Below are 26,309 nucleotides of genomic sequence, written 5' to 3' on the forward strand. Positions count from 1 at the left end.
CGGGACCTCTGGGTCCCCCCACCACTATAAAGCTTGGCTTTGTGGTTTTCTGCTCGATTGGCCGTGCTCCACGGGGACCAGGTGGTGCCACCGGGCATCTCCCAGGTTTCTAACTCCATCCCCACCCATGGTCCCAGCAGCGTGCGTGTCCGGGCAAGCCAAGGCAAAGCAGAGAAGCGATGGCGATTCCTTGGCAGCTGGACCCAAATCGGGCAGCCCAGACCTGCCGCAGCCACCTTTCCCCGGATCTTTGCCTTGAAAGACCAAAGGAGCCTTGAAACGAAAGAGCTCGTGTGTGGGGAAGGAAGGGTTAAACCAGAGTTGTGCGTTTTCCAGACGTTTCTGGGCCTGCAGATTACCTTCAGTCCGCAGGTTGGCCGGGACGATGGATGCGTCCCCTCCTTGGCTGCGGGCGGGATGCTGGCCCGCTCGGCTGGGGAAAACTCCGCTCGAGTGGAAAAGTTGACCCCTGTCTGGTTTTTTCCCGGCACGGGCTGTGAGGAGCATCCCGTTGGGAAGCTCACCACGGTCCGTGCCCCTCCGCAAGCTGTGTTTTCCCAAGGAGCACGAGCGTGAAGGTCCAGCCCCACCAGTGATTCCCATGGAGGTGCAGAAGCCCCGAGACATCCCGAGCCTGAGGGAAAACCTGGGGAAATAGTCTGGAAAAGGTCAATGAGTCGGGCGGGGGCGGTGCGGGGCGGGGGATGCGGAGAGGAGGATGGCGGGAGGGGATGGGGATGAAGCTGGGTGTTGGGCAGCCCAGCTTGTGGAAAGCTGCAAAGATAAGAGGGTGGATGGTTGCCTCCTCGAGCAAGATCCCGGGAAAAACCAGGGTGTGGACGAGGGTGTAGTGCAAGGGAGGAGAGACACCGGCGTTGTTGGGCACAGGAGCAAGCGTGGCCGCCCGGACTCCGAGGCCGGGGCTGGCTGCCGTGGGCTCAGCGTGGGCAATTCCCGTCTCCTCTCCTCGGCTCTAACGCAAGAGGGACACGGAGCCAGCCCCGGGGCGCTTGACTCACCCCGCGTGGGTGAGCAGCCTCCACGGGGTCACAGGGCTCGGTGACAGCCGGTGACGCCGTCCGTCTGTCAGCAGTGGGTGACCCTGGACACACCTCCCCGCGCTTGTCCCTGCGACTGCCAACCACTGGCCGGGACGAGGAGAAGCATGTTGTCCCCAGGGGCTCGGAGGGCTTCGGTGCCTGCGGGTCCAGCACCGCTGGAAGGTTGAGGTGGGAACAAGGCGTGCAGGACCAGGGGGGTGTGCGAGGGTGACCGTGGGGTGTCCTCACACCCATCCACCACCAGCTTCTGGAAGGTGTGGCTGAGGAACAGGGATAAAGGCGCCGTTCCCACACCTTTGCTGGTGGAGCCGACGCTCCCAGTTAAGCCCAAGGCAAAAGGCATCGTCCTCCCCGGTGAGGCTGGGAAAGCAACCTTCTGCAAGAAGAGATGGGCTCCGCCTCCACCATCCTCCATGGTGGGCACCCAGCCCCCTCATCAAGTGCTGCGGGACTCGCTCCATCTCCAGGTTCTGCGGCTCCTGCTCTTCCGGGGCATCCCAGAGGAGCAAGATGGACGCACCATGGCCGCAGCCAACCATCCGATGTCCAGCCCCACTGATGTGAGCTCCTCACCCCCCACAGAGCTCGAGGCACAGCCTGGAGTTGGAGAAACTTATGCTTGAGCCAGTTGATGGACTCAAAGAGCACAGGGTGACACAAAGGCTGCTCTCGGGAAGGACGGGTCAGCAGGGTCACCAGCCCAGGTTGGAGGGTAGGAAATGACTAAGGGGTGAGAAAGAAGCCAAACCTGGTCCTTGTTACACCAAACCCGGCTCTCAGGTGCCAGCTAACGCGCCCCGGGGGGATTAAGGCTGTCGCAATGCTGCTGTGTTGGCAGGACAGGGCGCAGGCGGCCGCTGCCTGCTCTGCTGATGGAGGTTAGAAGTTGCCTCCCCTTGGCCCGGGTGGGGTTTGGAGGCGAGTTCTCACCTGCAGAGGTGGAGATGCACAAGGAGTGACCCCCTCCTTGGTGGGGAGACCCTGCCCTGGACCCGCTGTTTCTGGTGATGGAAGCATTGGGAGCGTGGCCACATGGCAGCCACGGTGGCAAGTAGCCCAGGAGAGACTGGGGCTGTTTACAGAAGCTGCAGGAGCCTCCGGGTGAGGACTCTTCCCGGCATCACAGCTGGCCAAACCAGAGGGACACGGGCCACAAGGGACCAGCAGTATTGGGCCATCCCTGGGTCTGTCGCAGCGCACTGGTGACGAGGCGGAGAAGTGGCTGGTATAAATCATCTGGGCTTTGGGCAAGGCGTGTGATGAGGCTTCCTGAGAAACCACGTCACCGTGTGAGGAGAAGCCAGAAACCAGCCGGTGCCTGTGATGGACCCTCGGGTGCAGCACCAACGTCCGCTGTTGGTTTCTTCTTTATTTTCCTGGAAAGCCAAGGAAGGGCGATGCTTGCGGACAATACAACCCTGCTCCCTGACGGATGAGTTGAGGTTAGCCCATGTCCGGCCCTTGAGGGCCCGTGGCTGGGAAGAGACGGGCAGAAGTGTGGAAGAGCTGAACTTCCCCAACACCCTCCAGCAGCAAAAACGGGTTGAGGAGGTTCCTTCCTCCTCGCCTCAGTGCGCTGCTCTCCACGCCAGAACAGGGAAACAGTTTTTAAACCAACCTCCAGGAGGACGGCGAGTTGCGTCTGGGTTATTGAGCATGGGAAGGAGGAGGAACTTCTTTACTTTGAGGGTGGCAGAGCCCTGGCACAGGCTGCCCAGGGAGGTGGTGGAGTCTCCAACTCTGGAGACGTCCCAAACCCGCCTGGACGCGTCCCTGTGCCACCTGCTGTGGGTGACCCTGCTCTGGCCGGGGGTTGGAGGAGATGATCTCCAGAGGTCCCTTCCCACCCTGTGATGATTCTCTGATTTCCCTGACGCGGTGTTGGGTGCTGCCCCGCCAGCGGCTGAGCTGGGCAGTGGCGGGATGAGGATGGAGATCGGCTCAGGGACGATTGCGATGCCCCTTTGAGAACAGGGAGGTTGAGCCATGGTTCAGAGGCAGCGTGAAGATGGGTGCTGGCCGATTCCAGTCTGGTCACCCCTGTGCCTCTGGGTGTACTGGTCAGCACGTACAACACACTCCAGGACTGGGAACCAGTAGGGATCCAGGTGACCCCCAGGCCGCGGTAGCATGGAAAGCTGTCTCTCCTGTGGGATACACCAAAACACACACCGTCTGGGAACGGCTGCCACTGGGTTGTGCTGAATTGAGCCTCGGCTGGCGCTGCTGCGGGCAGGGAAGGGGCTGGTGGCCACGCCAGGCGTGGGCTGAGCTCCCCCTCGGCGTGACCTGGGGCCATGGAGGCCCTGGAGAAGGGCAGCCCCACGCAGAGTGGGGATGGCCCAGCTCTGGGCTTGCCCCAGGAGCGAAGCCGCGCTGGGGTAGCCCACAAAACCTGCTCCCGGAGCAGCCTCGACGCCGAAGCCTGGCTTGTGGTCATGTCTCGGGGTTTCCTTGTGCTGCTGGAGGACCTGGAGGCTTCAACCCAGGCTGGTGTGCACACAGCCTCTGGAGACAGCAGCTGAGGATGGAGAGATCATTACCTCCAATTCACTGGGGAGCAGAAAGTTGCCCCCAGTTAGGACCGGTTGTATGGGAGCACGTGGCACGTGGAGGGACCAGGCTGTGGCACTGACCACCAGCTCGCATCTCGAATGGACCTGCCGGGCTCTGGGTGGGAAAAGGCCCCACTGAGAAGCTTTCCCCGAGCTCCTCAATCACCCCCGGGGGTCACGAACGCGTGGAGTGGAGCAACACCGGGATACTGGATATACCAGCCCTGCTCCCGCTCCAGGCAGCCTGTAATTAAGCCGTGCGCATAATGAGTTTTGGCAAAGTTTGGGTGCAGCTTGCCCGTGAAGTCCTTGGTGGCATCACGCTCCTCCCTCCCCTCCCCGCTCCTGAGGGACCCACATATAACAGGGAGGGCCAGGGAGCACCGTCATTCCCAACCTGCTCTCCGGGACGCTCCGGAACGCCCAGCCTGACGTCGACGGGGACGATGAAAACCTGGATCCTCCTTGTCGGGGCAGGAGTAGCCCTGGGCTGCGTGTCTGGCAGTGAGTAATGGAGCCTGGCTTTGGCAGAGGGGCTAAACCCGCCAGTGCATCCGATGGTAAGGGGCCAGCGCGGGGTGGCTGCAGACGGCGCTGAGGGCGCTGCCGTAAGCCAGCAGCTGGGCTGTACTGGGGCAACCGGTTCCTCGTGAGGTTGGATCCAGCAGAGCTTCGCAGGGGAAAGGGTGAGGGATGTTTGCGTGCTGGAGGGCTTCCCCGAGCTCCGGGGGACTCGGCGGTGAGGGTGGTTTATCCTTCTCGTTGATGGGTTGAGACGTCCCCTGGGTCTTCAGCCTTCTCCACTTGCTGCATCTTGCTGTGCTTCGGTCGTGCAAGCCCGCCTTCCTCTGGCTCCTCCATCCTCCCGCGCCGGGGGAGGGCGAAGGGAAGTATTTTTCTAATACCTTTTCCACAACCCCCACCGTCGCCGCCAGGAGCAGGCGGAGGAGCCAGTCGGGTGCGATGTGAAACCCAACAGCTCTGGCGTTTCGCCCTCCACGACCCTGCGGTTGTCAGGAGAGGAGACGGGCTGGGGGAGACGACCGAGAACCGCTCTGTCTTTAAGGCAGGTGCTGCCCCGAGGAGCGGCTTGTGGGCGTCAGGGTTTTGGCTCGGGGTTGGCCCGGGTCCCGCGCGTGATCCTGGTCAACTGGGTGCCTTCATTGCCGCCTTCCTGGACAAGATGTGAACTGGGATCTATCCGCGAGACGGGAGTTTCACCACTTGTGAGGCTGCCAGCGGGCTGTAAGCTGGTGTTTCAGAAGCAGGTGACTCCCCTCAGGGCTCACGGTGAGGAGTTTTGCAAGGCCGGTGGCAGAAGAGGAGCTTCTCTCTGCTGCAAACCAGCCGTTGGGTTGCCTCGGCAGCGGGCGGATTTCAGGATATGTGATTCCGTGATTTGCCGTGGTCTCGTCTTGTTTAACGCCAAGGGCCAAGTTATTCTTCCTTGAATATCACTTGAAGGAATATCCCAAGTTATTCTTCCTTGAAGGAATAACTGGGTTTACCGCGGCTGGGAAGCTGGGCGGCTTCGCTGGCTTGTGTCCTGGGCTGTCCTTGGCACACACTTGGGACAAGAGGAATCAGAGCATCACCCCGATGGACCTGTCTGAGCTGTGGCACCTCCGACGTGTAATAACCTCGCTTATCCTCGGCCAGGCAGCCAGTGGTGGGAGATTTTTGCCTCACGGACGGCTTGCACCCAGGGTTATCTGTGATTTCAGGAGCCAGGAGCGTGTAAATATATATTTGGGGAGCTCAGACCACCAACAGCTCTTTTGTTGCGGGTTAATTTGTCCTTCAAAACGGGCCCTTTTAGAGGCAGGGTTGATCTTTGGTCGGTGTTTGCAGAGCGCAGCGAGGTCTTGAGTCAGGGCAGGGAGTCGCAGGTGCCGCTCTGAGACGAGCCGTGGCTCGTGTCCGTGTGCGCACCCGGGCTGAGAGCCGCTGGGAGGGCTCCGTCACGTCTCGGCCGTTTCCCCCCACCTTGGCCCATGGAGCTGCTGAGGAAACAGCCCTGCGGTTTCTTGGTCAAGACTCTTTTTGGCGGAAAAAAAAAAAAACCAACCAAGTTTGTTCTTGTCCAAAAACCTGTGCTCGGGGGAGGGATGGATCTGGCTGAAGGGCTAAAAGTGGGAAAGAAATATTCGTCTGGCTTTGTGCAGCCAGAAAATATCCACGGGCTGGACCGGCCAAATATTGAGTGAGTATCTGGGTGCGGATGAGCTGTGCTGAGCACTTGCTGGCCGTGCTACGAAGATGCTGAGGGGACTGGAACATCTCTCTTGTGAGGAAAGGCTGAGGGATTTGGGTCTTTTTAGCGTGGAAAAAAGACAACTGAGGGGGGATCTTATAACTACTTAAAGCGTGGGTGTCAGGAGGATGGGGCCGGTCTTTTCTTGGTGATGCCCGGTGCCAGGACAAGGGGTAATGGGCACAAACTTGAGCATGGGAAGTTCCACCTCAACATGAGGAGGAACTTCTTGACGTTGAGGGTGGCAGAGCCCTGGCAGAGGCTGCCCAGAGAGGTGGGGGAGTCTCCGTCTCTGGAGACATCCCAAACCCGCCTGGACGCGTCCCTGTGCCACCTGCTGTGGGTGACCCTGCTCTGGCCGGGGGTTGGAGGAGATGATCTCCAGAGGGCCCTTCCCACCCAGGCCAGTCTGGGATTTTGTGATTCTGTGTCCTCCTGCTCTGGCCACCGTCCCTTGGCTGCAGCCTTGCCGGCTCTCCCAGCAGCCCTTCTCTCCCCCAGAGCTCCAGCAGCCCCTCTAAACGTGACCGTGATGAGCGGCGGACTGTTCTGCAGCTCTTTAGGTTCATGCTCCTGCAGCCGCCCCCGCTGACCACGCTCCCGGTGTGGGGAGAAGCCTCGGTACCCCACAGCAGAGCCCCGAGGGCAACGCGGTGATGCTGAGCCTCCTCCGCAAGGCTCCGCCTGAGTCACCACGCACCCCGGTATCGGTGCTTTGCTGGGACACGCTCCGGCAGCACGTGCCCCAGGACCGGGATCGTCTCAGCGGTGACTTATGTGTGGGCAGTTTCTGCCTTGCACAATCCCTCTGGGACCTGCTGCTGGAAAACGACCCTGGTTGCGTGATTCAGGCTGACTTATCCCGACTGCCACTCCGGGAGTCAGAGGGATGCCGTCCTGGGGACAGGGATCTCGGCTCCCAACACCATCAGACCTCCAGACCTGGCTGTTGTGCTGAGCGGACTGGTGAGACTGGGGGTGTCTGGACCCACCACCCAAAGCATGGGATGACCCTTCCCTCTGCAGCCTTTCCCAGTTCTCCCTGCATCGGTAAGAGGAAAAGTGGGACCAAAGCAGCACCAAGGGCAGGTGGCCACCAGGGTTGTCTCCTACTGACACCCCTCTTGCGATAAAGTGGATTTGCAGAAAAGGAGCCGGTGGTGAGAAGCCAAATGGGTGTCAGCAGTGTCCCCTTGCAGCACGGTCAACCAGCCTGGGCTGGGTTTGCTGGTGGGGCGAGGAGGTTCCTCCCCTCCCCTCAGCATGTGTGGGACCTGAGGGGGTTCCTCATGGTCCCCGAGGGGGTTCCTCATGGTCCCCCTCAGGGGGAGACCGTGGTTCCAATGTGGTTCTGAATCCACATTGTGGATGTGGTTCCAAAAAGCGCAAATAATTTGGGTAAAATGCCAGACGCCAGAGCAAGCGACGCGGTTGCCGAGAGAAGCCAGCAAGTGTGGCAGCGCTTGGAGGTCACTCTCATCGCTGCTGTGTCAGGATTTGCCCCGAGGGCGCGTTTCACCCGCTGGAGTTCAAGGCAGGAGGTGTTTAAGGTGTTGCATGATTGCAGGGTTGCGAGGGAAAGCAACACCCTTTCTTCCAGGGATCCCTTTACAGGCTGGCAGCTGGGTTGGGACGTGGCTTCTTGGCACGTCCTTGGAGATGGCCACCTTCCTGGCTGGAGCAAAGAGATGCCTGGAAAGCCGTGCCTGGGCTGTCTGCTGTCCCAGTCCTCCCATCAGGAGCTGAGGATAAGGCACCTTCCCTAAACACACAGTCTCTGGGCTGTCTATTAATACAAACCCAACGTCTCGGTCCCCTACAGCCCCTCTTTGCTTGACGGCAAGTGTCCATCGTCCTTCTGAGACATGCCGCTTGCTCTACTCAGAGCACAGCTTGAGTTGCTGCGTTATTTTTAGCTTTGCCGCCACGTGTAATAAAGCACACGCTCGACGACGCATTTATCATCTAAATAGCTGGGGAAGGAGTTCCCAGTTTTCCCCGCATTGCAGAAAGAGCGACGGTCGGGTTTGCAAATAAGGGTGTCTGGAATGTGGCACCACTCCCCCGGCCTGGAGACGGTGGGACCCGGGGCGCTCCTGCTCATCCTGGCATTAGAGCAGTGAATCAGAAGGAGCGATTAGTGCTGGGGAGCCAAGAATGCGTTTCCTGGTGTGAAGTGGCCCTGACGTGGTGGACGTCCACGGCCGAAGAGGAGTGACCCATGGAGATGTGTCCTGAGGATTCAGCCCATCAAAATGTCACTCCAAAAACCCTGAATAGCCCCAGGGCGGGAGCCTCGTCCTTCAGGCTCTCCCAGGAGGGAGCATGGGCAGGAGGAAGGATGCTCCCGGGTCGCGGGGCGGCCGGGGCAGGGTGGTCAGTCCATCCTGAGGACCACCCTGTTGTTTCTCTCTCCCAAAGACCTGTACACGGCCCCTGACTCCTGCGAGGGACGCTGCCGGGAACCCTACAGCCCGGAGGACGAGTGCCACTGCAACCCCGAGTGCGAGCGGCACCGCAACTGCTGCGAGGATTACTACAGGCACTGCCGAGACGGTGAGCATCCCCGCTGCCGGGGGGCTCGGGAGGGCTGCTCCCCCCCAGAGCTCAGCGGGGGGTGGGGGGCGCAAAGGGGTTGGTTGCAAGCCCGTGTCGATGTGCGTGCGTTATTGTTTGAGAAAACCACAATAATTTACTGTCATTAAGACAATTATTCCATCACCTGATGAGCCCTCCCCACCCGGGAAGGGGAAATGGGGAAAAACAAGGAAACACGAGGGTTGGAATATAAATAGAATTAATAGGATAAGAGTAAATAATTAACATTAATAACACTAGAGGACCAGTATTGACCCCGATACCAATATAAAATACCCAAGGATCATACCCGGCCCGTTCTACCATAGGAAGCCGCGTGCTCCCCGCCAACGTGGGACCCTGCGAGCGCTGCGGCCGCGGGAGGAAGGGAAGGGCTCGGGGCTCCGGCACCGGGGCGAGGAGTGCTCAGGATGGCAGCCATCAGGGGAGGGAGAGAGAGAACTCAGCAAACTCTCTGATTTCTCTGGAAAGTGCCGTCCATGGGATGGAATAACCTCGGTGGCAGCTTGGGGCGAGTGCCCAGGTCTCGCTCCTCCTCGTCCCCGCACCTCGAAAACACTGAGCCCTTGAAACCCGCCCCCCGGAGCTGGCGATAAAGTAAATATTTTCACTGATTCAGGCACTAGAGTCTTCTAAAAGTGCAGTTTTCCCAGGCACGAGAGGAGAAATCAGTCCCGTGTGGCTCAAAGCGGGGCAGTGCGGTCCCGGGCAGCCCCAGCCCGGGTCTCCATCACCCTGAGCCTCTTCTCCTTCCCTGCAGGCGGAGAATGGGCCGAGGACGCAGCTCGCACCCGCGGTGAGTATCTCCGCTCCTGAGCAGAGGCGATAAAGCACCCCCCCCCCGGCTTCACCCCCCTCACTCCTCCAGGGGTCGATGGCATCGGGGTGTCACTTCTGCCCCGTCCCTGCCCCATTGCCTGTGGCCCCACGCCACTGCGTGTGGCTGGGGAGCAGACGGTGCAGCGAGAGCCCCGGTGTCACCCGTTCACCGGCAGCATTATCTCCCCGCGCCGGGGACGGGTGATGAGGGCGGGCACCGGGGCGAGCTGGTGTCTGCATCCCCTGGTCACAGCACACCTGAAATGTGGGAGATGCAGGGGGGGGTTCAAAGAGCAGCATCGTGCCAAAGGAGGCGGAGGGGAGACCTTCTCACTCTCTACAGCTCCCTGAAAGGAGGGGGTAGCCAGCGGGGGGTCAGTCTCTTCTCCCAAGGAACAGGCCATGGGACAAGAGGAAACGGCCTCAAGTTGCACCAGGGGACGTTTAGGATGGATGTTTGGAAAAATTTCTTCACCAAAAGGGTTATCAAACATTGGAACAGGCTGGCCAGGGCAGTGGTGGAGTCGCCATCCCTGGAGGTGTTTAAAAGCCGGGCAGACGCGGTGCTGAGGGACGTGGGTCGGTGGTGGTTTGGGCAGCGTTGGGTTGATGGTTGGACTCCATGGTCTGAAAGGCCCCTTCCAACCCAGGGAAGTGGTGGAATCGCCATAGAATCACAGAATGGTTTGGGTGGGAAGGGACCTTAAAGCCCACCCAGTCCCACCCCCTGCCCTGGGCAGGGACACCCCCCACCAGCCCAGGTTGCTCCAAGCCCCGTCCAACCTGGCCTTGAACCCCTCCAGGGATGGGGCAGCCACAGCTTCTCTGGGCAGCCTGGGCCAGGGGCTCACCCCCCTCACAGCCAAGAATTTCTTCCCCAGATCTCATCTAAATCTCCTTCTTCCAGTTTAAAACCGCTCCCCCTCGTCCCATGGCTCCAAGCCCTAAATGCCATCCCTGGAGGTGTTTAAAAGCTGGGCAGACACGGCGCTGAGGGACGTGGGTCAGTGGTGGTTTGGGCAGTGTTGGGTTGATGGTTGGACTCGATGATCTGAAAGGTCCCTCCCAACCCAGACGGTCCCACGATTCTATGATTCTACACCTGGGAGACAGGGACTGATGCTTCCCAGCTCCCCCAGTGCTTAATGAAAGGCTCCCACGGCTGCAGCCCAGTGGCCAGCTCTTGTCCCCAGGGCGTGGGGTCAGTGCGGGTTGGGACCCCCCCCACCACCCCTGCACCCCTTGACCTGCTGTGCTGAGCGCCCGGCTCTCGCGGCGTCCCGGGATCGTGACACCCCGCTGCAGCACCCACCGCCGCATCGCCCTCGCCTCTCCATGGGCAGCGGATCTGCAGCCCTGGGAGCTGCTGCCTGCCCTTGCCAGCCTCCCCCTTCTCCTTCCAGAGGGTTTCTCCAGCAGCCGGGATGCCATCACCGACGAGGAACTCCTGCAAGTCTCGGAGCAGCTTTACAAAGCGGATCACAACAAAGCCCGGCCCACCGACATCGCCATTAACCCCCAGTACCAAGCCTCCCCCGACGAGACAGATGACCAGGAGGACCGGTCCCCGCAGCCGTGAGTCTGCACCAGCGTCCCCGGGGGATGGCCAGGGGCCACCACGGCAGAGCCCATCCAGTCAGGAAGGGCTGGTTTCGGAAGGGACCTCCGCTTCCCCATTGAGTGTAGGATCCGCTCGTTCTGGGCGTCATCTCAAGGCGTGTGGAGGCAAAGCAAGCTATCAAAAGCACTCAACATGGATTCACCAAGGGGGAATCATGTCTGACGAATCTGATAGCCTCCTGTGATGGCATGACTGGATGGATAGATGAGGGCAGGGCAGTAGATGTGGTCTACCTTGACTTAAGCAAGGCGTTCGACACGGTCTCCCACAGCATCCTCATAGGGAAGCTTAGGAAGAGTGGGTTAGATGAGTGGACAGTGGGGTGGATAGAGAACTGGCTGAAAGACGGAGCTCAGAGGGTCGTGATTAGGGGCACAGAGTCTAGTTGGAGGTCAGCGATGAGCGGTGTTCCCCAGGGGTCAGTACTGGGCCCAGTCCTCTACAATGAATCAACGACCTGGATGAAGGGATAGAGCGCGCCCTCGGCAAGTTCGCCGATGACACAAAGCTGGGAGGGGTGGCTGACACACCGAAAGGCTGTGCCGCCATCCAGAGAGACCTGGACAGTTGGAGAGCTGGGCAAAGAGGAACCTCATGGAATTCAACAAGGGCAAGCGCAGGGTGCTGCAGCCGGGGAGGAATAACCCCCCACAGCGGGACAGGTTGGGGGTGACCTGCTGGAGAGCAGCTGGGTGGCAAGAGACCTGTGAGTCCTGGGGGACAACGGGATGGCCACGAGCCAGCGATGGGCACTGGTGGCCAAGAAGGCCAGCGGCAGCCTGGGGGGCATCAAGAAGAGCGTGGCCAGCAGGTGGGGGGAGGTCATCCTCCCCCTCGGCTCTGCCCTGGGGAGGCCACAGCTGGAGCACTGGGTCCAGTTCTGGGCTCCCCGGGTCAAGAAGGACAGGGAACTGCTGGAGAGGGGACAGCAAAGGGCTACCGAGATGCTGAGGGGATGGAACCTCTCTCTGATGAGGAAAGGCCGAGGGATTTGGGGCTCTTCAGTCTGGAAAAAAGACGACGGAGGGGGGATCTTATCAACACTTATAAATACTGAAAGGGGGGGTGGCAGGAGGATGGGGCCAGGCTCTTCTCAGTGGTACCCGGGGACAGGACAAGGGTTAACGGGCACAAACTTGAGCATGGGAAGTTCCACCTCAACACGAGGAGGAACTTCTTGACGTTGAGGGTGGCAGAGCCCTGGCAGAGGCTGCCCAGAGAGGTGGGGGAGTCTCCGTCTCTGGAGACATCCCAAACCCGCCTGGACGCGTTCCTGTGCCACCTGCTGTGGGTGACCCTGCTCTGGCCGGGGGTTGGAGAAGGTGATCTCCAGAGGTCTCTTCCCACCCTATGGTTCTATAATTCTCCTAGGCTCTACAAATATGTCAATGAGGAGCTCTTCTCCAAACCCACCTATGCCAGCTTCATCAAACTGCTGGACAACTACCAGCGGGCCACCGGCAGGGAGGAGGACGTGACAGCCGAGGAGCTGAGGGAGCAGGACAACTTCCTCAGGGAGGTGATGAAAACCGAGCTCATGAAGAAACTCTTTGCCTTCCTCCACAAAAAAAGTTGAGTGTGGAGCAGGGGGAACGGGGTGGGTTGGGCACCCAAAGGGAGAGCCCTGGCAGGGTGGGAGGTGACCTGGGAGGGTGCAGACCGGAGCGGAACAGGAGAAGGCTCTCCAGAGCTGCCAGGACATGGGAGAATTGATCTGGGCAAAGCTGCGTTGTTCCTGAGGGGTAGGACTGGGATAGGGCTGGGATAGGGCTGGGATAGGGCTGGGGGGACTCTGGCCCCATCCCAGGATCTGCTTCCACCTGGTGCCCCTCCGCGCCCCCTTCCTTGCAGACCGCTACGGCTCCGAGCAGGAGTTCGTCGCCGATTTGAAGGAGATGTGGTTCGGCCTCTACTCCAGAGGCGACGGCGAGCAGGACTCCAGCGGCTTCGAGCACGTCTTCTCAGGTAGAGCCGTGACGGAGGGACGGGGCCAGGGGCCGGGCAACGCCAGGCTGCGGGGGGGCTCACCCCAGGGTCTCCCTTGTGTTTAGGGGAGGTGAAAAAAGGGAAGGTGTCTGGATTTCACAACTGGATTCGGTTCTACCTGCTTGAAAAGCAGGGTGCCGTCAACTACTTCAGCCACAACTTCGAGGGGCCGGTAAGTGACGCCCACCGGTCGGCGGCCGGCGGCACCGCACCAGCCAGCAGCACCCTGAACCCACCACATCCCGAATGGGGAGAATCAGGAGGATCAGAGATGCTCACGTCCCCTCTGCCTCCGTGTGGGGACCCTGGGATGGAGGCACGGGAGGGTGGGAAGGTCCAAAAAAGATGACTGGATGGGCAAAAGGGGCTCCCAAAATCCATAAGCGAGAGATTTGAGGTTGGGGGGCTCTGTCTGGCGCCCACTCCGGTGAGCTGAAAGCTGCTCTGGATCTGCGCGTGGAGAGGGCGTGAGGATGCCCGGCTTCGTAGGCAGATGGGATTTGCTTGAATTCCCTGCCCTGCTGCACCCGGCGCCGGGGGCCTGATCCCCGAACCCCCTTTCTCTAGTGGGACACCTACCCCGACGTGCTGGGGCTGCAGTTCAGCTGGGACGGCTTCTACAAGGAGGTGGGCTCTGCCTTCATCGGCTCCAGCCCCGAGTTCGAATTTGGCCTCTACACGTTGTGCTTCATCGCGCGCCCCGGGAGGGCGTAAGTACCGTGTGTCTGTCTGCGTCCGTCCGTCTGTCCTCTGGCCCCGGGGTCAGCAGTGCCCTCCTGAGCCCCGTCAGCGGCCGGGTCGGTCCCCGAGCCCCACACCGCCCTGGGGATGGAGCGGTGCTGGTGGGGGACACCCCGAGAGTCCTGGAGGTGCGGCTGTGGGGCTGAGGGATGGAGCAGTGCGTGTGTGCGGACACCGAGGGCACCCCAGGGATGTGACTGTGGGGCTGGGGATGGAGCAGCGCTCGTCTGCAGGCACCGACGGCACCCCAGAGATGCAGCTGTGGGGCTGAGGGATGGAGCAGTGCGTGTGTGCGGACACCAAGGGCATCCTGGAGATGTGACTGTGGGGCTGAGGGATGGAGCAGTGCGTGTGTGCGGACACCGAGGGCACCCCAGAGACGCAATTGAGGGGCTGAGGGATGGAGCAGCGCTCGTCTGCGGACACCGAGGACACCCCAGAGATGCGATTGTGGGGCTCAGGGATGGAGCAGCGCTGGCGTGTGGCCACCCAGAGCCCCCCAGGCTGGAGCAGGGCTGTGACACAGGCTGTGTCCCCACAGGTGTCACCTGAGCCTGGGCGGCTACAGCCTGAGCATCCAGACCTACACCTGGACCAAGTCCACCTACGGCAACGGCAAGAAGTACATCGCCACCGCCTACGTGATCTCGTCCTGAGACTGGGAGATTGGGGGGGGGGGGTGACCGCAGCCCCACGCTGGGGGCCCTGGGCAGCCCCCCACACCGGGGGCCCGCGGCACTGGGCAGGATGGTCCTGCCGTGGGAGGAGGATGGCCGTGCCCCGGGACCAGCGCAGGGCACCGGAGGGAGCCGGGCAGGACGGCGCTGGCCGTGCCCTGCGTGGAGGCAGCGAGGGGATGGAGGCAGCAGCCGCGGCACCCCCCCAGTGCCACCGAGTGTCGTGTCCCCCAGTGGCACCAGAAGAGCAGGGGGAAGGCGGGGGGGGCTGGCAGTGGAAAGTAGCACCCCCGAGAGAAATAAATACTGACCCTGGACGGAGAAGTGTTCGATGCCTGGGTGCTGGTCCCCCCCCCCACCACTTCTGTGCCAGGGACAGGGCAGGGACTGGCCCAGGGTGGGTGTTGGGACCCCCGGGTGCTGCCAGGGCCCCATCCAGCCCATGGGGTGTAACGGGGGGGGGGGGGCTGCACACCCTGCCCCTCTTGCTGCAGCCTGCAGCCCTGGAGCTCCCCAGTACGGCTAATGCAGGGGGGGACACGGACCAAAGCCTGTGCCTGCCGTGATGGTCCCCCCCCACCCCTCCAGAAGCCCTGTCCGGTCTCGGGGGGGGGGTGGGGTGGGGTGCAGCCCCCCATTCCCTGCAGGCAGGGGGTCCCCCAGCCGCAAGGCGGTGCGTGCAGCTCCCTCCGGCCTGGCCCCGTGGGACGGTACCCCACCGGGAGCCGGCTCTTTCGGGGATCCCAGGGCCAAGAGCCCCCAGGACTGGGGCATTTTACCAAATCCAGTCCCTCACTGCCCTGGGGCTACTGGTGTGGGATACCAGAGAGGTGACGATACTGGGAAAAGCAAGCTCCTGCCAGCCAGGGTCAGTGCCACCATCTGTGCCACTTACCCCTCCAGCGTGGCACCCAAAACTTGCCCCCCTACCTTCCTTTATCCACCCCCCCCCCCAGCTTCTCCAGATGCCACAGGCTCAACGTCACCCCCTGATGTCCCCGAGCTGCCCGTGGGTCCCCCCCCCTAGGCTTCGCCCCACTCGGGGACCGAGGGGACAGCTGAGCGGCTGGGCCCCCGGGTCTCTGTCCCAGAGGCAGCGTCTCCTTGGGGGCCATCACAAGGAAATCAGGGTCTGCGGTGGGTGCATCCTCCTGCATCCTCCATCCTCGCCCAGCTGTGCTCTCCCCGGGGGCCACGGGCCCCCAGAGACCCCCCCGACCCCACACCCAGATCTGGGGCTGCTCGGGGCTCCAGGTGCTTTCCTCAGCATCGCGCTGGGAGGGGACAAATCCAGAGCCCCTTTGGGCAGCGGGACCCCCAGGATGACACCCACCATAACCCCACTCACTGCCCCCCAGGCTGGTCCAGGGAAAGGATATCTCATCCTCAGGAGGGGACAAGGACCCCTGCCAGCCCCATCCCTGCCTGACGATGCCAGCCCTAACAAGAGCTCCCCCAAGGCGCTGGGATCCCATAATTTCCCCCATGCTCCGTCCCTTCTCCTGCTTCCCCCTCCCCAGATTTGGGTGGGCAGGACAGACACCAGCTCCGGGCAGCCGCTTGCCCCCAACTTTCTCCTGCCTGCACCCCCTGCGCTGGCTGGGCAGGCAGCAGCCGGGGTCCCAGGGTGGAGGGGACGCTGCGCAGTGGGTCCCAGGATGGAGGGGATGCACGTGGGTCCCAGGGTGGAGGGGATGCTGTGCGGTGGGTCCCAGGGTGCAGAAGATGCTCAGTGGGTCCCAGGGTGCAGGAGATGCTGCGTGGTAGGTCCCAGGGTGGACGAAATGCTCAGTGGGTCCCAGGGTGGAGGGATGCTCAGTGGGTCCCAGGGTGCAGGAGATGCTGCGTGGTGGGTCCCAGGATGGAGGGGCTGCACAGTGGGTCCCAGGGTGGAGGGATGCTCAGTGGGTCCCAGGATGGAGGAGGTGCTCAGTGGGTCCCAGGGTGCTCAGTGGGTCCCAGGGTGCAGGGGATGCTCAGTGGGTCCCAGAATGGAGGGGATGCTCAGTGGGTCCCAGGGTGGAGGAGATGCTGCGTGGTGGGTCCCAGGGTGCAGGGGATGCTCAGTGGGTCCCAGGGTGCAAGAGAAACTCAGTGGGTCCCAGGGTGCAGGAGATGCTCAGTGGGTCCCAGGGTGGAGAGGATGCTCAGTGGGTCCCAGGGTGGAGGGATGCTCAGTGGGTCCCAGGGTGTGGGAGATGCTCAGTGGGTCCCAGGGTGCAGGGGATGCTCAGTGGGTCCCAGAATGGAGGGGACGCTCAGTGGGACCCAGGGTGCAAGAGATGCTCAGTGGGTCCCAGGGGGCAGGAGATGCTGCATGGTGGGTCCCAGGGTGCAGGAGATGCTCAGTGGGTCCCAGGGTGGAGGGGGTGCTCAGTGGGTCCCAGGGTGGAGGGATGCTCAGTGGGTCCCAGGGTGCGGGAGATGCTCAGTGGGTCCCAGGGTGGAGGGGATGCTCAGTGGGTCCCAGAATGGAGGGGATGCTCAGTGGGTCCCAGGGTGCAGGAGATGCTCAGTGGGTCCCAGGGTGGAGGGATGCTCAGTGGGTCCCAGGGTGCAGGGGATGCTCAGTGGGTCCCAGGGTGGAGGGATGCTCAGTGGGTCCCAGGATGGAGGAGGTGCTCAGTGGGTCCCAGGGTGCTCAGTGGGTCCCAGGGTGGAGGGATGCTCAGTGGGTCCCAGAATGGAGGGGATGCTCAGTGGGTCCCAGGGTGGAGGAGATGCTGCGTGGTGGGTCCCAGGGTGCAGGGGATGCTCAGTGGGTCCCAGGGTGCAGGGGATGCTCAGTGGGTCCCAGGGTGGAGGGATGCTCAGTGGGTCCCAGGATGGAGGAGGTGCTCAGTGGGTCCCAGGGTGCTCAGTGGGTCCCAGGGTGGAGGGATGCTCAGTGGGTCCCAGAATGGAGGGGATGCTCAGTGGGTCCCAGGGTGGAGGAGATGCTGCGTGGTGGGTCCCAGGGTGCAGGGGATGCTCAGTGGGTCCCAGGGTGCAAGAGAAACTCAGTGGGTCCCAGGGTGCAGGAGATGCTCAGTGGGTCCCAGGGTGGAGGGATGCTCAGTGGGTCCCAGGGTGTGGGAGATGCTCAGTGGGTCCCAGGGTGCAGGGGATGCTCAGTGGGTCCCAGGGTGGAGGGGATGCTCAGTGGGTCCCAGGGTGCGGGAGATGCTCAGTGGGTCCCAGGGTGCAGGGGATGCTCAGTGGGTCCCAGGGTGGAGGGGATGCTCAGTGGGTCCCAGGGTGTGGGAGATGCTCAGTGGGTCCCAGGGTGGAGGGGATGCTCAGTGGGTCCCAGGGTGGAGGGGATGCTCAGTGGGTCCCAGGGTGCGGGAGATGCTCAGTGGGTCCCAGGGTGCAGGGGATGCTCAGTGGGTCCCAGGGTGGAGGGGATGCTCAGTGGGTCCCAGGGTGTGGGAGATGCTCAGTGGGTCCCAGGGTGCAGGGGATGCTCAGTGGGTCCCAGGGTGGAGGGGATGCTCAGTGGGTCCCAGGGTGCGGGAGATGCTCAGTGGGTCCCAGGGTGCAGGGGATGCTCAGTGGGTCCCAGGGTGGAGGGATGCTCAGTGGGTCCCAGGGTGCAGGGGATGCTCAGTGGGTCCCAGGATGGAGGGGATGCTCAGTGGGTCCCAGAATGGAGGGGATGCTCAGTGGGTCCCAGGGTGGACGAGATGCTGCGTGGTGGGTCCCAGGGTGCAGGAGATGCTCAGTGGGTCCCAGAATGGAGGGGATGCTCAGTGGGTCCCAGGGTGCGGGAGATGCTCAGTGGGTCCCAGGATGGAGGGGATGCTCAGTGGGTCCCAGGGTGGAGGGGATGCTCAGTGGGTCCCAGGGTGGAGGGATGCTCAGTGGGTCCCAGGATGGAGGGGATGCTCAGTGGGTCCCAGGGTGCAGGGGATGCTGCGCGGCAGCTCCCGGGCAGGAGCGGGGAGATTCGAGCTGCCTGACAGATGGCCGGCTGCAACAGTTCCCGGGGAAGGGGTGGGAGTCCCCGCACCATCTGCCAGGGGTCACAGGTGACCCCCAAACCCCGCCGCAGGGCGAGGGCGGGGGGGGAGGGCGGGGGGGGGCATGCCACAGCTTGATTTATAAAAATGCACTGGGAAAGTGGGGAAGGGGCGGTCTGGGGGGACTGGGGACGGGTGTGGGTCGGCTCCCTGCCATCGGCTCCCTTCCCGACAGCGTGGGCATCGCTCCTCTCCCATGCCCAAGAGCTGGGGTGCGGCGGGGGCTGATTGCAGGAGCCATGTGGGGGGGTCAAGCTGCGGGTTCAAATGCTGCGGGGCAGCCCTGGGGCCCCGGCCAAGGCGGCTTGTGCCAGCTGGTAGATGCTCTCCCGGCAGGCGGTTCGCGAGGGGCAGATTGCACGGGGCAAGGCACGGCCCGGCTGCGGGACGAGGATGCTCCAGGCGCCTTCATCCTTGCTCCAGCCCATCCCGAAGCACCGGAGCTCTCCGGAGCTGGCGGGTGGGTGCTGCTCGTTGCGGGGCCGCATTGGCGCAGGACCCGGTTCCTCCTCCTGGTTCTGCATCCCTCATCCCTCATCCCTCTGCGCATCTCCCCACCAGCATCCCTGATGCCAAACCTCTCGTCTAGAAAGACCCCGGTGCCCCCAGGCATCACAGACAGTGCTGGTCCCCCACTCACAGGTCCCCTCTGCACCCCACAGTCGCCGCCAGCCCCATTCCCGGGGCTGGGAAGCTGCTTTTCCAGCACCCATTTCTGGAGTGAAGGGAGACAGAACCTCTCAGAGAAAGGTGCCGGGGTGGTGGGTGTAGCGCTGGGTGACCGGGCGGTTCTCGGAGACGCTCGGGTGACGCTGGGGAGCTGCTCTGTGCTTCATCCGCATCCAGAAGGAACCCCCCACCCCCACCCCCCCGCCCCCGGTTGCAGCAAGCCGGGGGGGGGCAGCCAGGAGGGCTGAGGTGGGGTATCCGCTGGTCTGACGGACCCCCCGCCTGCATCAAGGTGGGAGGCAGCGGCCTGCCAAGGTCACACGCAGAGAGCCAGGCCGGGCGGAGCAGGGGAAATCCATCCACCCCGTACCCCAAACTCCCCGGCGGACGCACGCAGGGTCCTCCGCAGCATCGTCCCCCCAGCTGAAGGACCCCCTGGTCTTCCCCGGGGGGCCAGCGCATCCCTCCGCATCTTTCCGCCCTGGGGTCCGGGCTCCCTTGGGCCGAGGGGAGCAGCGCGGGGTCGGGGAGGGGGGGGGGGTCCCTCCGGCTTCCCCCAAAGTGTGGGGAACTCAAACAAAATGAGCGGAGAAGAAAGGGAAGGGCAGGAGAGGGGTGGGGAGGAGGGGCAGGTGTCAGCAAGCTGCCTCCAGCCATCTGTTGCCAGCTCGGGGACTCCGGGCGCCCCCCCCCAACACACACACCCCCCCGCCCCAGCTCTGCGCCTGACGGGGACAACGCTCGCTCTCGGGGGGACACACAAACACACACACACACACACACACACACAGAGCGCGGTCGCATCCCCCACCTGAGCGCAGCCGCGTCGGGGCGTTTGGGAGGGGGACGCTGCCCCCTCCCTCCGTGGGGCTCGTGGGCTGCCCGGGTGCCCTCGCCGCAGCTGAGCCCACGGGGGCCACCGTTGCCCCCCGCTCCCCGCGCGCAGGGAATATGGGGGTACCCCCTCGGCTCCCCCCAGAACTGTGTGTGTGTCCCCCCCCCTCCTCCCCAGATGTGCCCCCTCCTCGCACGCAGGAGGGGTGGGCACCGTGACCGCCTGCAAACCGGGGCCAGGGTTTGGGCTCCTTCGCCTGGGACTGAAACCCTCCAGGCAGCATCACTTTGGCCCTGCGGTGGAGATGCTCCTGATTTACGCCAATATTAGGAGAGCCGGACCTCAGGCACAGCTCTGCGGGTGTGACTTTGAGCCGCTTGCGCACACAGGGTGGGATTTTTTCTATATTTTCGCCGTTTTCCCCATGCTGTGCTGGGCACAGAGGACCGGGAGGGGGAGAAATGAGAGGCAGCATCCCCCCCCCCGGCCCCCGCCAGCCCTGCCACCGCTCCCTCCGTCCCTGCAGCCGGGTTTGGGCTCCCGTCCTCGAGGTTTATGCAAGACCAAGACGAACCACCCCTGGAGGAGCCGGTGTGCGGACACTGGGGCAAGGAGGGCTTCCCTCTGAGATGCCCGGGGTGCTGGGAAACACCCCCAGGGCCTGCAGAGCCCGGCTCCTCCAGACACACAGGTGGGACACCCCGAGCATCTCCCAGGACGCCCACATACACGTGCCCGAATCATTCCCCTGCCCTGGGGCAAGCTGAGCAGTGCTGGGAGGGAGGCAGCAGAGGTCATAGAACCATAGAATGGTTTGGGTGGGAAGGGACCTTCAAAGACCATCAAGTTCCCACCCCCTGCCCTGGGCAGGGACACCTCCCACCAGCTCAGGTTGCTCCAAGCCCCGTCCAACCTGGCCTTGAACCCCTCCAGGGATGGGGCAGCCACAGCTGCTCTGGGCAACCTGGGCCAGGGGCTCACCACCCTCACAGCAAACAATTTCTTCCCAATATCTCACCTAAATCTCCCCTCTTTCTGGTTAAAACCCTTCCCCCTCGTCCCATGGCTCCCCTCCCTGCTCCAGAGTCCCTCCCCAGCTTTCCTGGAGCCCCTTGAGGGACTGGAAGGGGCTCCAAGGTCTCCCCGGAGCCTTCTCTTCTCCAGGCTGAACCCCCCCAGCTCTCTCAGCCTGTCCCCACAGCAGAGGGGCTCCAGCCCTCCCAGCATCTCCGGGGCCTCCTCCGGCCCCGCTCCAACAGCTCCGTGGCCTTCTGCTGTCCCCAGGGCTGGAGGCAGCGCTGCGGGGGGCTCTCCCCAGAGCGGAGCAGACGGGTAGGATCATCTCCCTCAACCTGCTCATCCCCCGTGTTTTGAAGGGGAGATGCTGAAACGGCGGGGTCCCGCGTGGAGGGATGCTCTGTCACCCCCAGGTCCTCAGCCCAGCCTGTCCGCTGGGTCTCACCTTGTCCTCGCCTTTGGGAATGGCTGAGCTTCCTGAAGAGATCCCTCCAGGATTGCTCCTGGCACGGACCGTGGCAGCCCAGGCGTTACAGCTGAGGGCTCTGGGCAGCCGCAGCCCTGGGCGCCACCACCAGCTCCCGGCCATTAGTGCTTTCGCGAAGGTGAGGATGAAGAGGGTGACGGCTCCATCTGAGCCCCCCGTAAGGCAAAGCCCGCTGCATTATATCCTAATCCGAGAGGCCTTGGGGATCGTGACTCTGAGTGGAGGCTCTAATCCCCTCCCGTAAACGATACGGCACTAACTACCCCGATGGGACTCTGGCCACATCTGGTAGGAGAAGCCTGCCGGGAGTGCGCGGCGGTACCTTTTGCTAAGAGGATGAGGATGCAGAGGGGAATATGCTAAACCTTTTATGCCGCGGGCGCTTTTTTTTTTTTTTTTTTAGCTGCTGCGATCAGATGTCTGAGCTGGCAGGACGGGATCTCCATCTGGACGGAGGGCCCCGGCCCTCGGCGTGCCCCCGCGCCCCCGGCAGCATCCCTCCTCGCTGCCGGCCGCTGGAGACGCACCGCTGGGCTGCTCCTCCGAAAAGCCCGCTGCCGCTGCGTCCACCTTCCTTTTCTGGGGCTTTAAGGGGGGGGCAGAAATGCCCCCCATCGATGACCGCCATGCTCTGCCCCATCCCCGGCGTGGCTCAGCCCGCAGCCGCCCCGCTCGGCGATATGGCGAGGGAGGTGCCGTCCTGCCGACGGGAAACCCCGAGCTGGCTCAGAAACCCTCTCTCCCAGCCCTGAGCACAAATTAACCGAGAAAATGACCCAAAACAACCCAGCCCTCGCTTGCACGGTGGGCTCCGCGACCAACCGGCTGGAAGGGACCTGGGGGCAGCATCCCTCTTCTCCCCCCCCCGCCCATCCTGGGGGGGCACAGAGAGGCGTCGAGCCCTGCCGCGGCGGGGGTTGGAGGCTAGCCAGGATTTTCGTACGGTAAATCCTCCTTTTCCAGTGATTCACCCTGAGGATGAAAGGGGTGGGGAGAGCAGACACCCCCCCCCCGCCCCGAGCCCCCCAAGCCACTGGGGAGGGGGTGCGGAGCGTGGCTGGCAGCTGGGCTGGGGGTACACCCCCGGAGCAGAGGTTAATGAGCCCGGGGGGCCAGGAGCCGCGGCGGCCGTTAGCCCATATGGACACGCGGGTGGCGGTGGTGGAGGGGGGCGGCTTTGGCGCGTGCCGGCGTCCTGCCCCCGCGTTTGGGGTGGCAGAGCCCACCCCCGTCTCCTCCGGTGTCACCACAAGTCACCCGAGAGGCAGAGTTAGGTCAGCGATGCCCCGGTCTGGAACTTGTCCCCCCCATCCCTCCCGCATCCCATCACCCCCACCACAGAGCCACGGAATGGTGGGGGTCGGAAGGGAGCTCTGGAGATCGTCTCCTCCAACCCCCCCTGCCAAAGCAGGGTCACCCAGGGCGGGTCCCACAGCATCGTGTCCCGGTGGGTTTGGAATCTCTCCAGAGGAGACCCCGCGCCCTCTCCGGGCCGCCTGTGCCAGCCACCCTCACGGGAAAGAAGTTTTTCCTCAGGTTGAGATGGAATTTCCCGTGTTCCAGTTTGTGCCCGTTGCCCCTTGTCCCGTCCCAGGCCACCACTGAGAAGAGTCTGGCCCCATCCTCTCCCCCCCAGCCCTTTAGCCATTGCTGAGCATTGCTGAGATCCCCCCCAGCTCTTCTCCGGGCGGAACAGGGCGCTCAGCCTCTCCCTCTGTCCCAGGGATGCTCAAATAAACACCACCGGGGAGAGCCAGGACCTCGGCGTGTCACCCGGGGCCGGGGTTGGTGGGGGGTGTCCAACACCCCGCAGGGCACGACAAGGACCACGCATCCTCCACCCCGGAGCGGGGATGCCCGCGGTGCCGGCCCGCAGCTGGCTCCGGCCGTTGGAGACACAAGCCGAGGCAGCGTCCGTTGCCCCCGAGGTTCAGCCAACGGCCGGGAGCCCGCGGGGCCCCCTCCGTACCTTCCTCCCGCTCCCCGCGGGGACGCCGAGCGGCCAACTGTTCCCCGCAGAGACGGGCGAGCTGCAGCCCGGGCTAATCCAATCCATCAGGGGGGTAATGAGCTATGAAAGTGCGGATTCAATTAAGGGGGATTGCGACGGAAGGCAGAGCCCGGCGGCAGACGGAGAAAGGAGCCCGCTCCCCTCTGAAAGGGTCCATCTGTGCCGCCGTGTCCCGTCTTTGTGCTCCCTGAAAGAGCCGCAGAGGCACAAAAGCCGCCGCGTCCCCGCCGGGCGCTGGCGCTGCACAAGGGTCCGGCGATCCCAGCAGCCCTGGGGGGGAAACTGAGGCACGGCACGGTTAAAGGAGCAGCTTACGGCACCCAGGGCAGGGTTTGGAGGACAAATGCTCACACCCAGCTCTCTCACTGCTGGTTCCAACCTCGTTTGTAGGGGGTTTAACTTTTATTTGTGATTCGGTGGGGTTTGTGCAGGGCTGCTTGCCCCGGAGGTCTCCTGCTTGCCCCAGCGTGCCATCCGGGACGCGGGGGGTACGTGGGCGGCAGGATGAACCCCCACCTTTGGGTTGGTCCTCAGGGCTGGGCCGGTCCTGGTGCCACCTGCCTTTCGGTGCCCGTCACCTGCCTGGAGGGACTTCTGGGCAGGTGACATCCCGGTGTCCCCCTCGGCCTCCAGGTACCTCCGGGGTCGGTGCTGGCTCGGGCATCTCGTGGGCACGTGGCCGAACCCGGCAAGTTTAATCCTCTGCAGAAGCCCCTGTTGAGTCACCACTCTGGGGGAGAGCAAGAATCGGAGCCCCAGGGCTCACGGGGAAGTGGGGGGGGGGGCCGTGCCTCAGTTTCCCCCTCCGAGAACGGCTGGAGGAGGTGGCAGTGCCCTGGGTGGGGGCGCGGGGGGGGGGTCCTCAGCACCCGCCTGCCCTCGGCTCTGGGGCTTCTCCTGCATCCCTTGGGCTGGAAATACCCCCCGAGGCCTCTTCATCTGAGAGGCTCCCGCCTGATTACAACTTGGGAGGGATTGGGCCGGGGACGAGTTTAAAGACGGGATTATTCCTGTACAAATTCTGATTAAACCGTCCCCAAACCCTCCTGCTACAAGATTAAGCCGAGCTCTAATCTCGCCCGAGCAGCAAGACTTCGTCAATAACTCCAAATCTCTCCGCTGTTAGTTTATCTGCTGGGGATTAAGCCGGGAGGTTCCTGAACTTGTATTATAATATAAAAAAAAAAAAAAAAAAAACACAAAACCCACCACAAAACCCCCACACAGAAGCCCCCCCAGCCCCGTCCGTGTGCGTGTGCCGGGCAGCTGCCGTCTCCCACCTCTCGGCCAGGGCTGGGGCCGGATGAAACGCCCGCTGCCACCCCGATGCCAGCGCGGGCTGGGGGGATTGCCCAGGGCTGCCCATCCCTGCCTGTCCCTGCCTGTCCCTGCCCTTCCCTTCCCGTCCCTGCCTATCCCTATCCATCCCTGCCCGTCCCTGCCTGTCCCTGCCTGTCCCTGCCTGTCCCTGCCCATCACTGCCTGGCCCGGCCTGCCTCTGCCCGTCCCTGCCTGTCCCTTCCCATCCCTGCCCGTCCCTTCCCATCTCTACCCTTCCCTGCCCGTCCCTGCCTGTCCCTGCTCGTCCCTGCCTGTCCCTACCCATCCCTGCCCATCCCTGCCCGTCCCTGCCTCTCCCTGCTCGTCCCTGCCTGTCCCTACCCGTCCCTGCCTGTCCCTGCCCAACCCTGCCTGTCCCTGCCCAACCCTGCCCGTCCCTGCCCAACCCTGCCCGTCCCTGCCTGTCTCTTCCCATCCCTACCCTTCCCTGCCCATCCCTGCCTGTCCCTGCCCATCCCTGCTTGTCCCTGCCCGTCCCTGCCCATCCCTGCCTGTCCCTGCCAGTCTCTGCCCATCCCTGCCTGTCCCTGCCCAACCCTGCCTGTCCCTGCCCGTCCCTGCCCGTCCCTAGCCATCCCTGCCCGTCCCTGCCCGTCCCTGCCTGTCCCTTCCCATTCCTGCCCGTCCCTGCCCTTCCCTGCCCGTCCCTGCCGCCGGGATGGGGTGTGCAGCCCTGGTCCCATCCCCTGACCTGGGGACATTCCAGGCTTCCAGCCCTTGCGGGAGCCCTGGTCCTCGTGCGCAGGACAGTGTCGTGCTCTGCTCTTGCAGGACACGATTTGTCACCCGGCAGCAGCCCGGGAGGTGACCACGGCCCTCAGCAGAGCGGGCTGTGGGACGACTGGGGGGTGGCACAGCCTGGGGACAAGCAGCCGGGTCCCCACGAGCTCTTTTTGTGGCCCAGGTGTTTTCCACCCTCTCTGCTGGAGCAGCAGGGCTCAGGTCCAAGTGACGTCCCGGGAACGTCCCTCAAACACCATCTCTGAGGCTTCCAGACCCGGGCAGGCAGTGGGAGAGGGGCAGAAGGCCGAAGTGCTGCGTGTGGCATCCTCTGACCAGAGCTCATGGTCCCCCCTTACCCCGGCCACCGCTCCCTTATCCCAGACTCAGCCATGGTGGCATCCGCGTCCCCTTCTCTCTGCGTGGTCGCCTGCTCTGGACACCGAGGAGGGGACCCTGCGAGAGGGGCCCTTCTGCTGCTGGAAGGTGGCACGGGGTTAGTACTGCCCAGGTACCGACGGCTTCGTCAGTCAGGGATGTGTCCCCAGAGTCCAGGGGAGGGGGGTGACACCTCTCCCAGCTGCATGACAGTCCCTCTTGGTCACCTTGAGCTCCCCTCAGGGTCAGCCCAGCCCACCAGGACCCACACCAGGACCAGGATAAGACCAACTGCCGGCAGCAAAATCCCTTTGGGTGCACCTTTGGAACCAGCGCAGTCCCTGGGTGCCACGGCAGGGTGGGGATGGGGCAAGTTGGGAGAGCTGGGATGGCCGGGAGAGCCGGGATGGTCCCCCGAGGCAAGGGATGCTCCGGCGCTGGCCGTGGCTGGACCCAGCAGATGCCGGGGGAACGTTTTCCTTAATCCCCTGGCCCGGTCCCCGCTGCGTAAACACTCTGTACAGCTTTGCAAACAGAT

At 63.4% G+C, this 26,309-nt stretch overlaps 1 protein-coding gene across 1 annotated transcript; it reads left to right on the forward strand.

Moving 5' to 3' along the window:
- The first annotated feature begins 4,062 nt into the window (after nucleotides 1–4,062).
- On the forward strand, nucleotides 4,063–14,291 carry ENDOU (endonuclease, poly(U) specific). Its single transcript, XM_054183184.1, has 9 exons — nucleotides 4,063–4,120; nucleotides 8,292–8,426; nucleotides 9,229–9,264; nucleotides 10,691–10,862; nucleotides 12,280–12,479; nucleotides 12,760–12,873; nucleotides 12,960–13,066; nucleotides 13,462–13,604; nucleotides 14,177–14,291. The coding sequence occupies exons 1-9, from the start codon at nucleotides 4,063–4,065 to the stop codon at nucleotides 14,289–14,291; spliced, it is 1,080 nt and encodes a 359-aa protein (XP_054039159.1).
- Nucleotides 14,292–26,309: the final 12,018 nt, after the last annotated feature.

This window comes from Rissa tridactyla, chromosome 24 (genome assembly GCF_028500815.1).
Source record: "Rissa tridactyla isolate bRisTri1 chromosome 24, bRisTri1.patW.cur.20221130, whole genome shotgun sequence".
Classification (NCBI taxonomy): domain Eukaryota; kingdom Metazoa; phylum Chordata; class Aves; order Charadriiformes; family Laridae; genus Rissa; species Rissa tridactyla.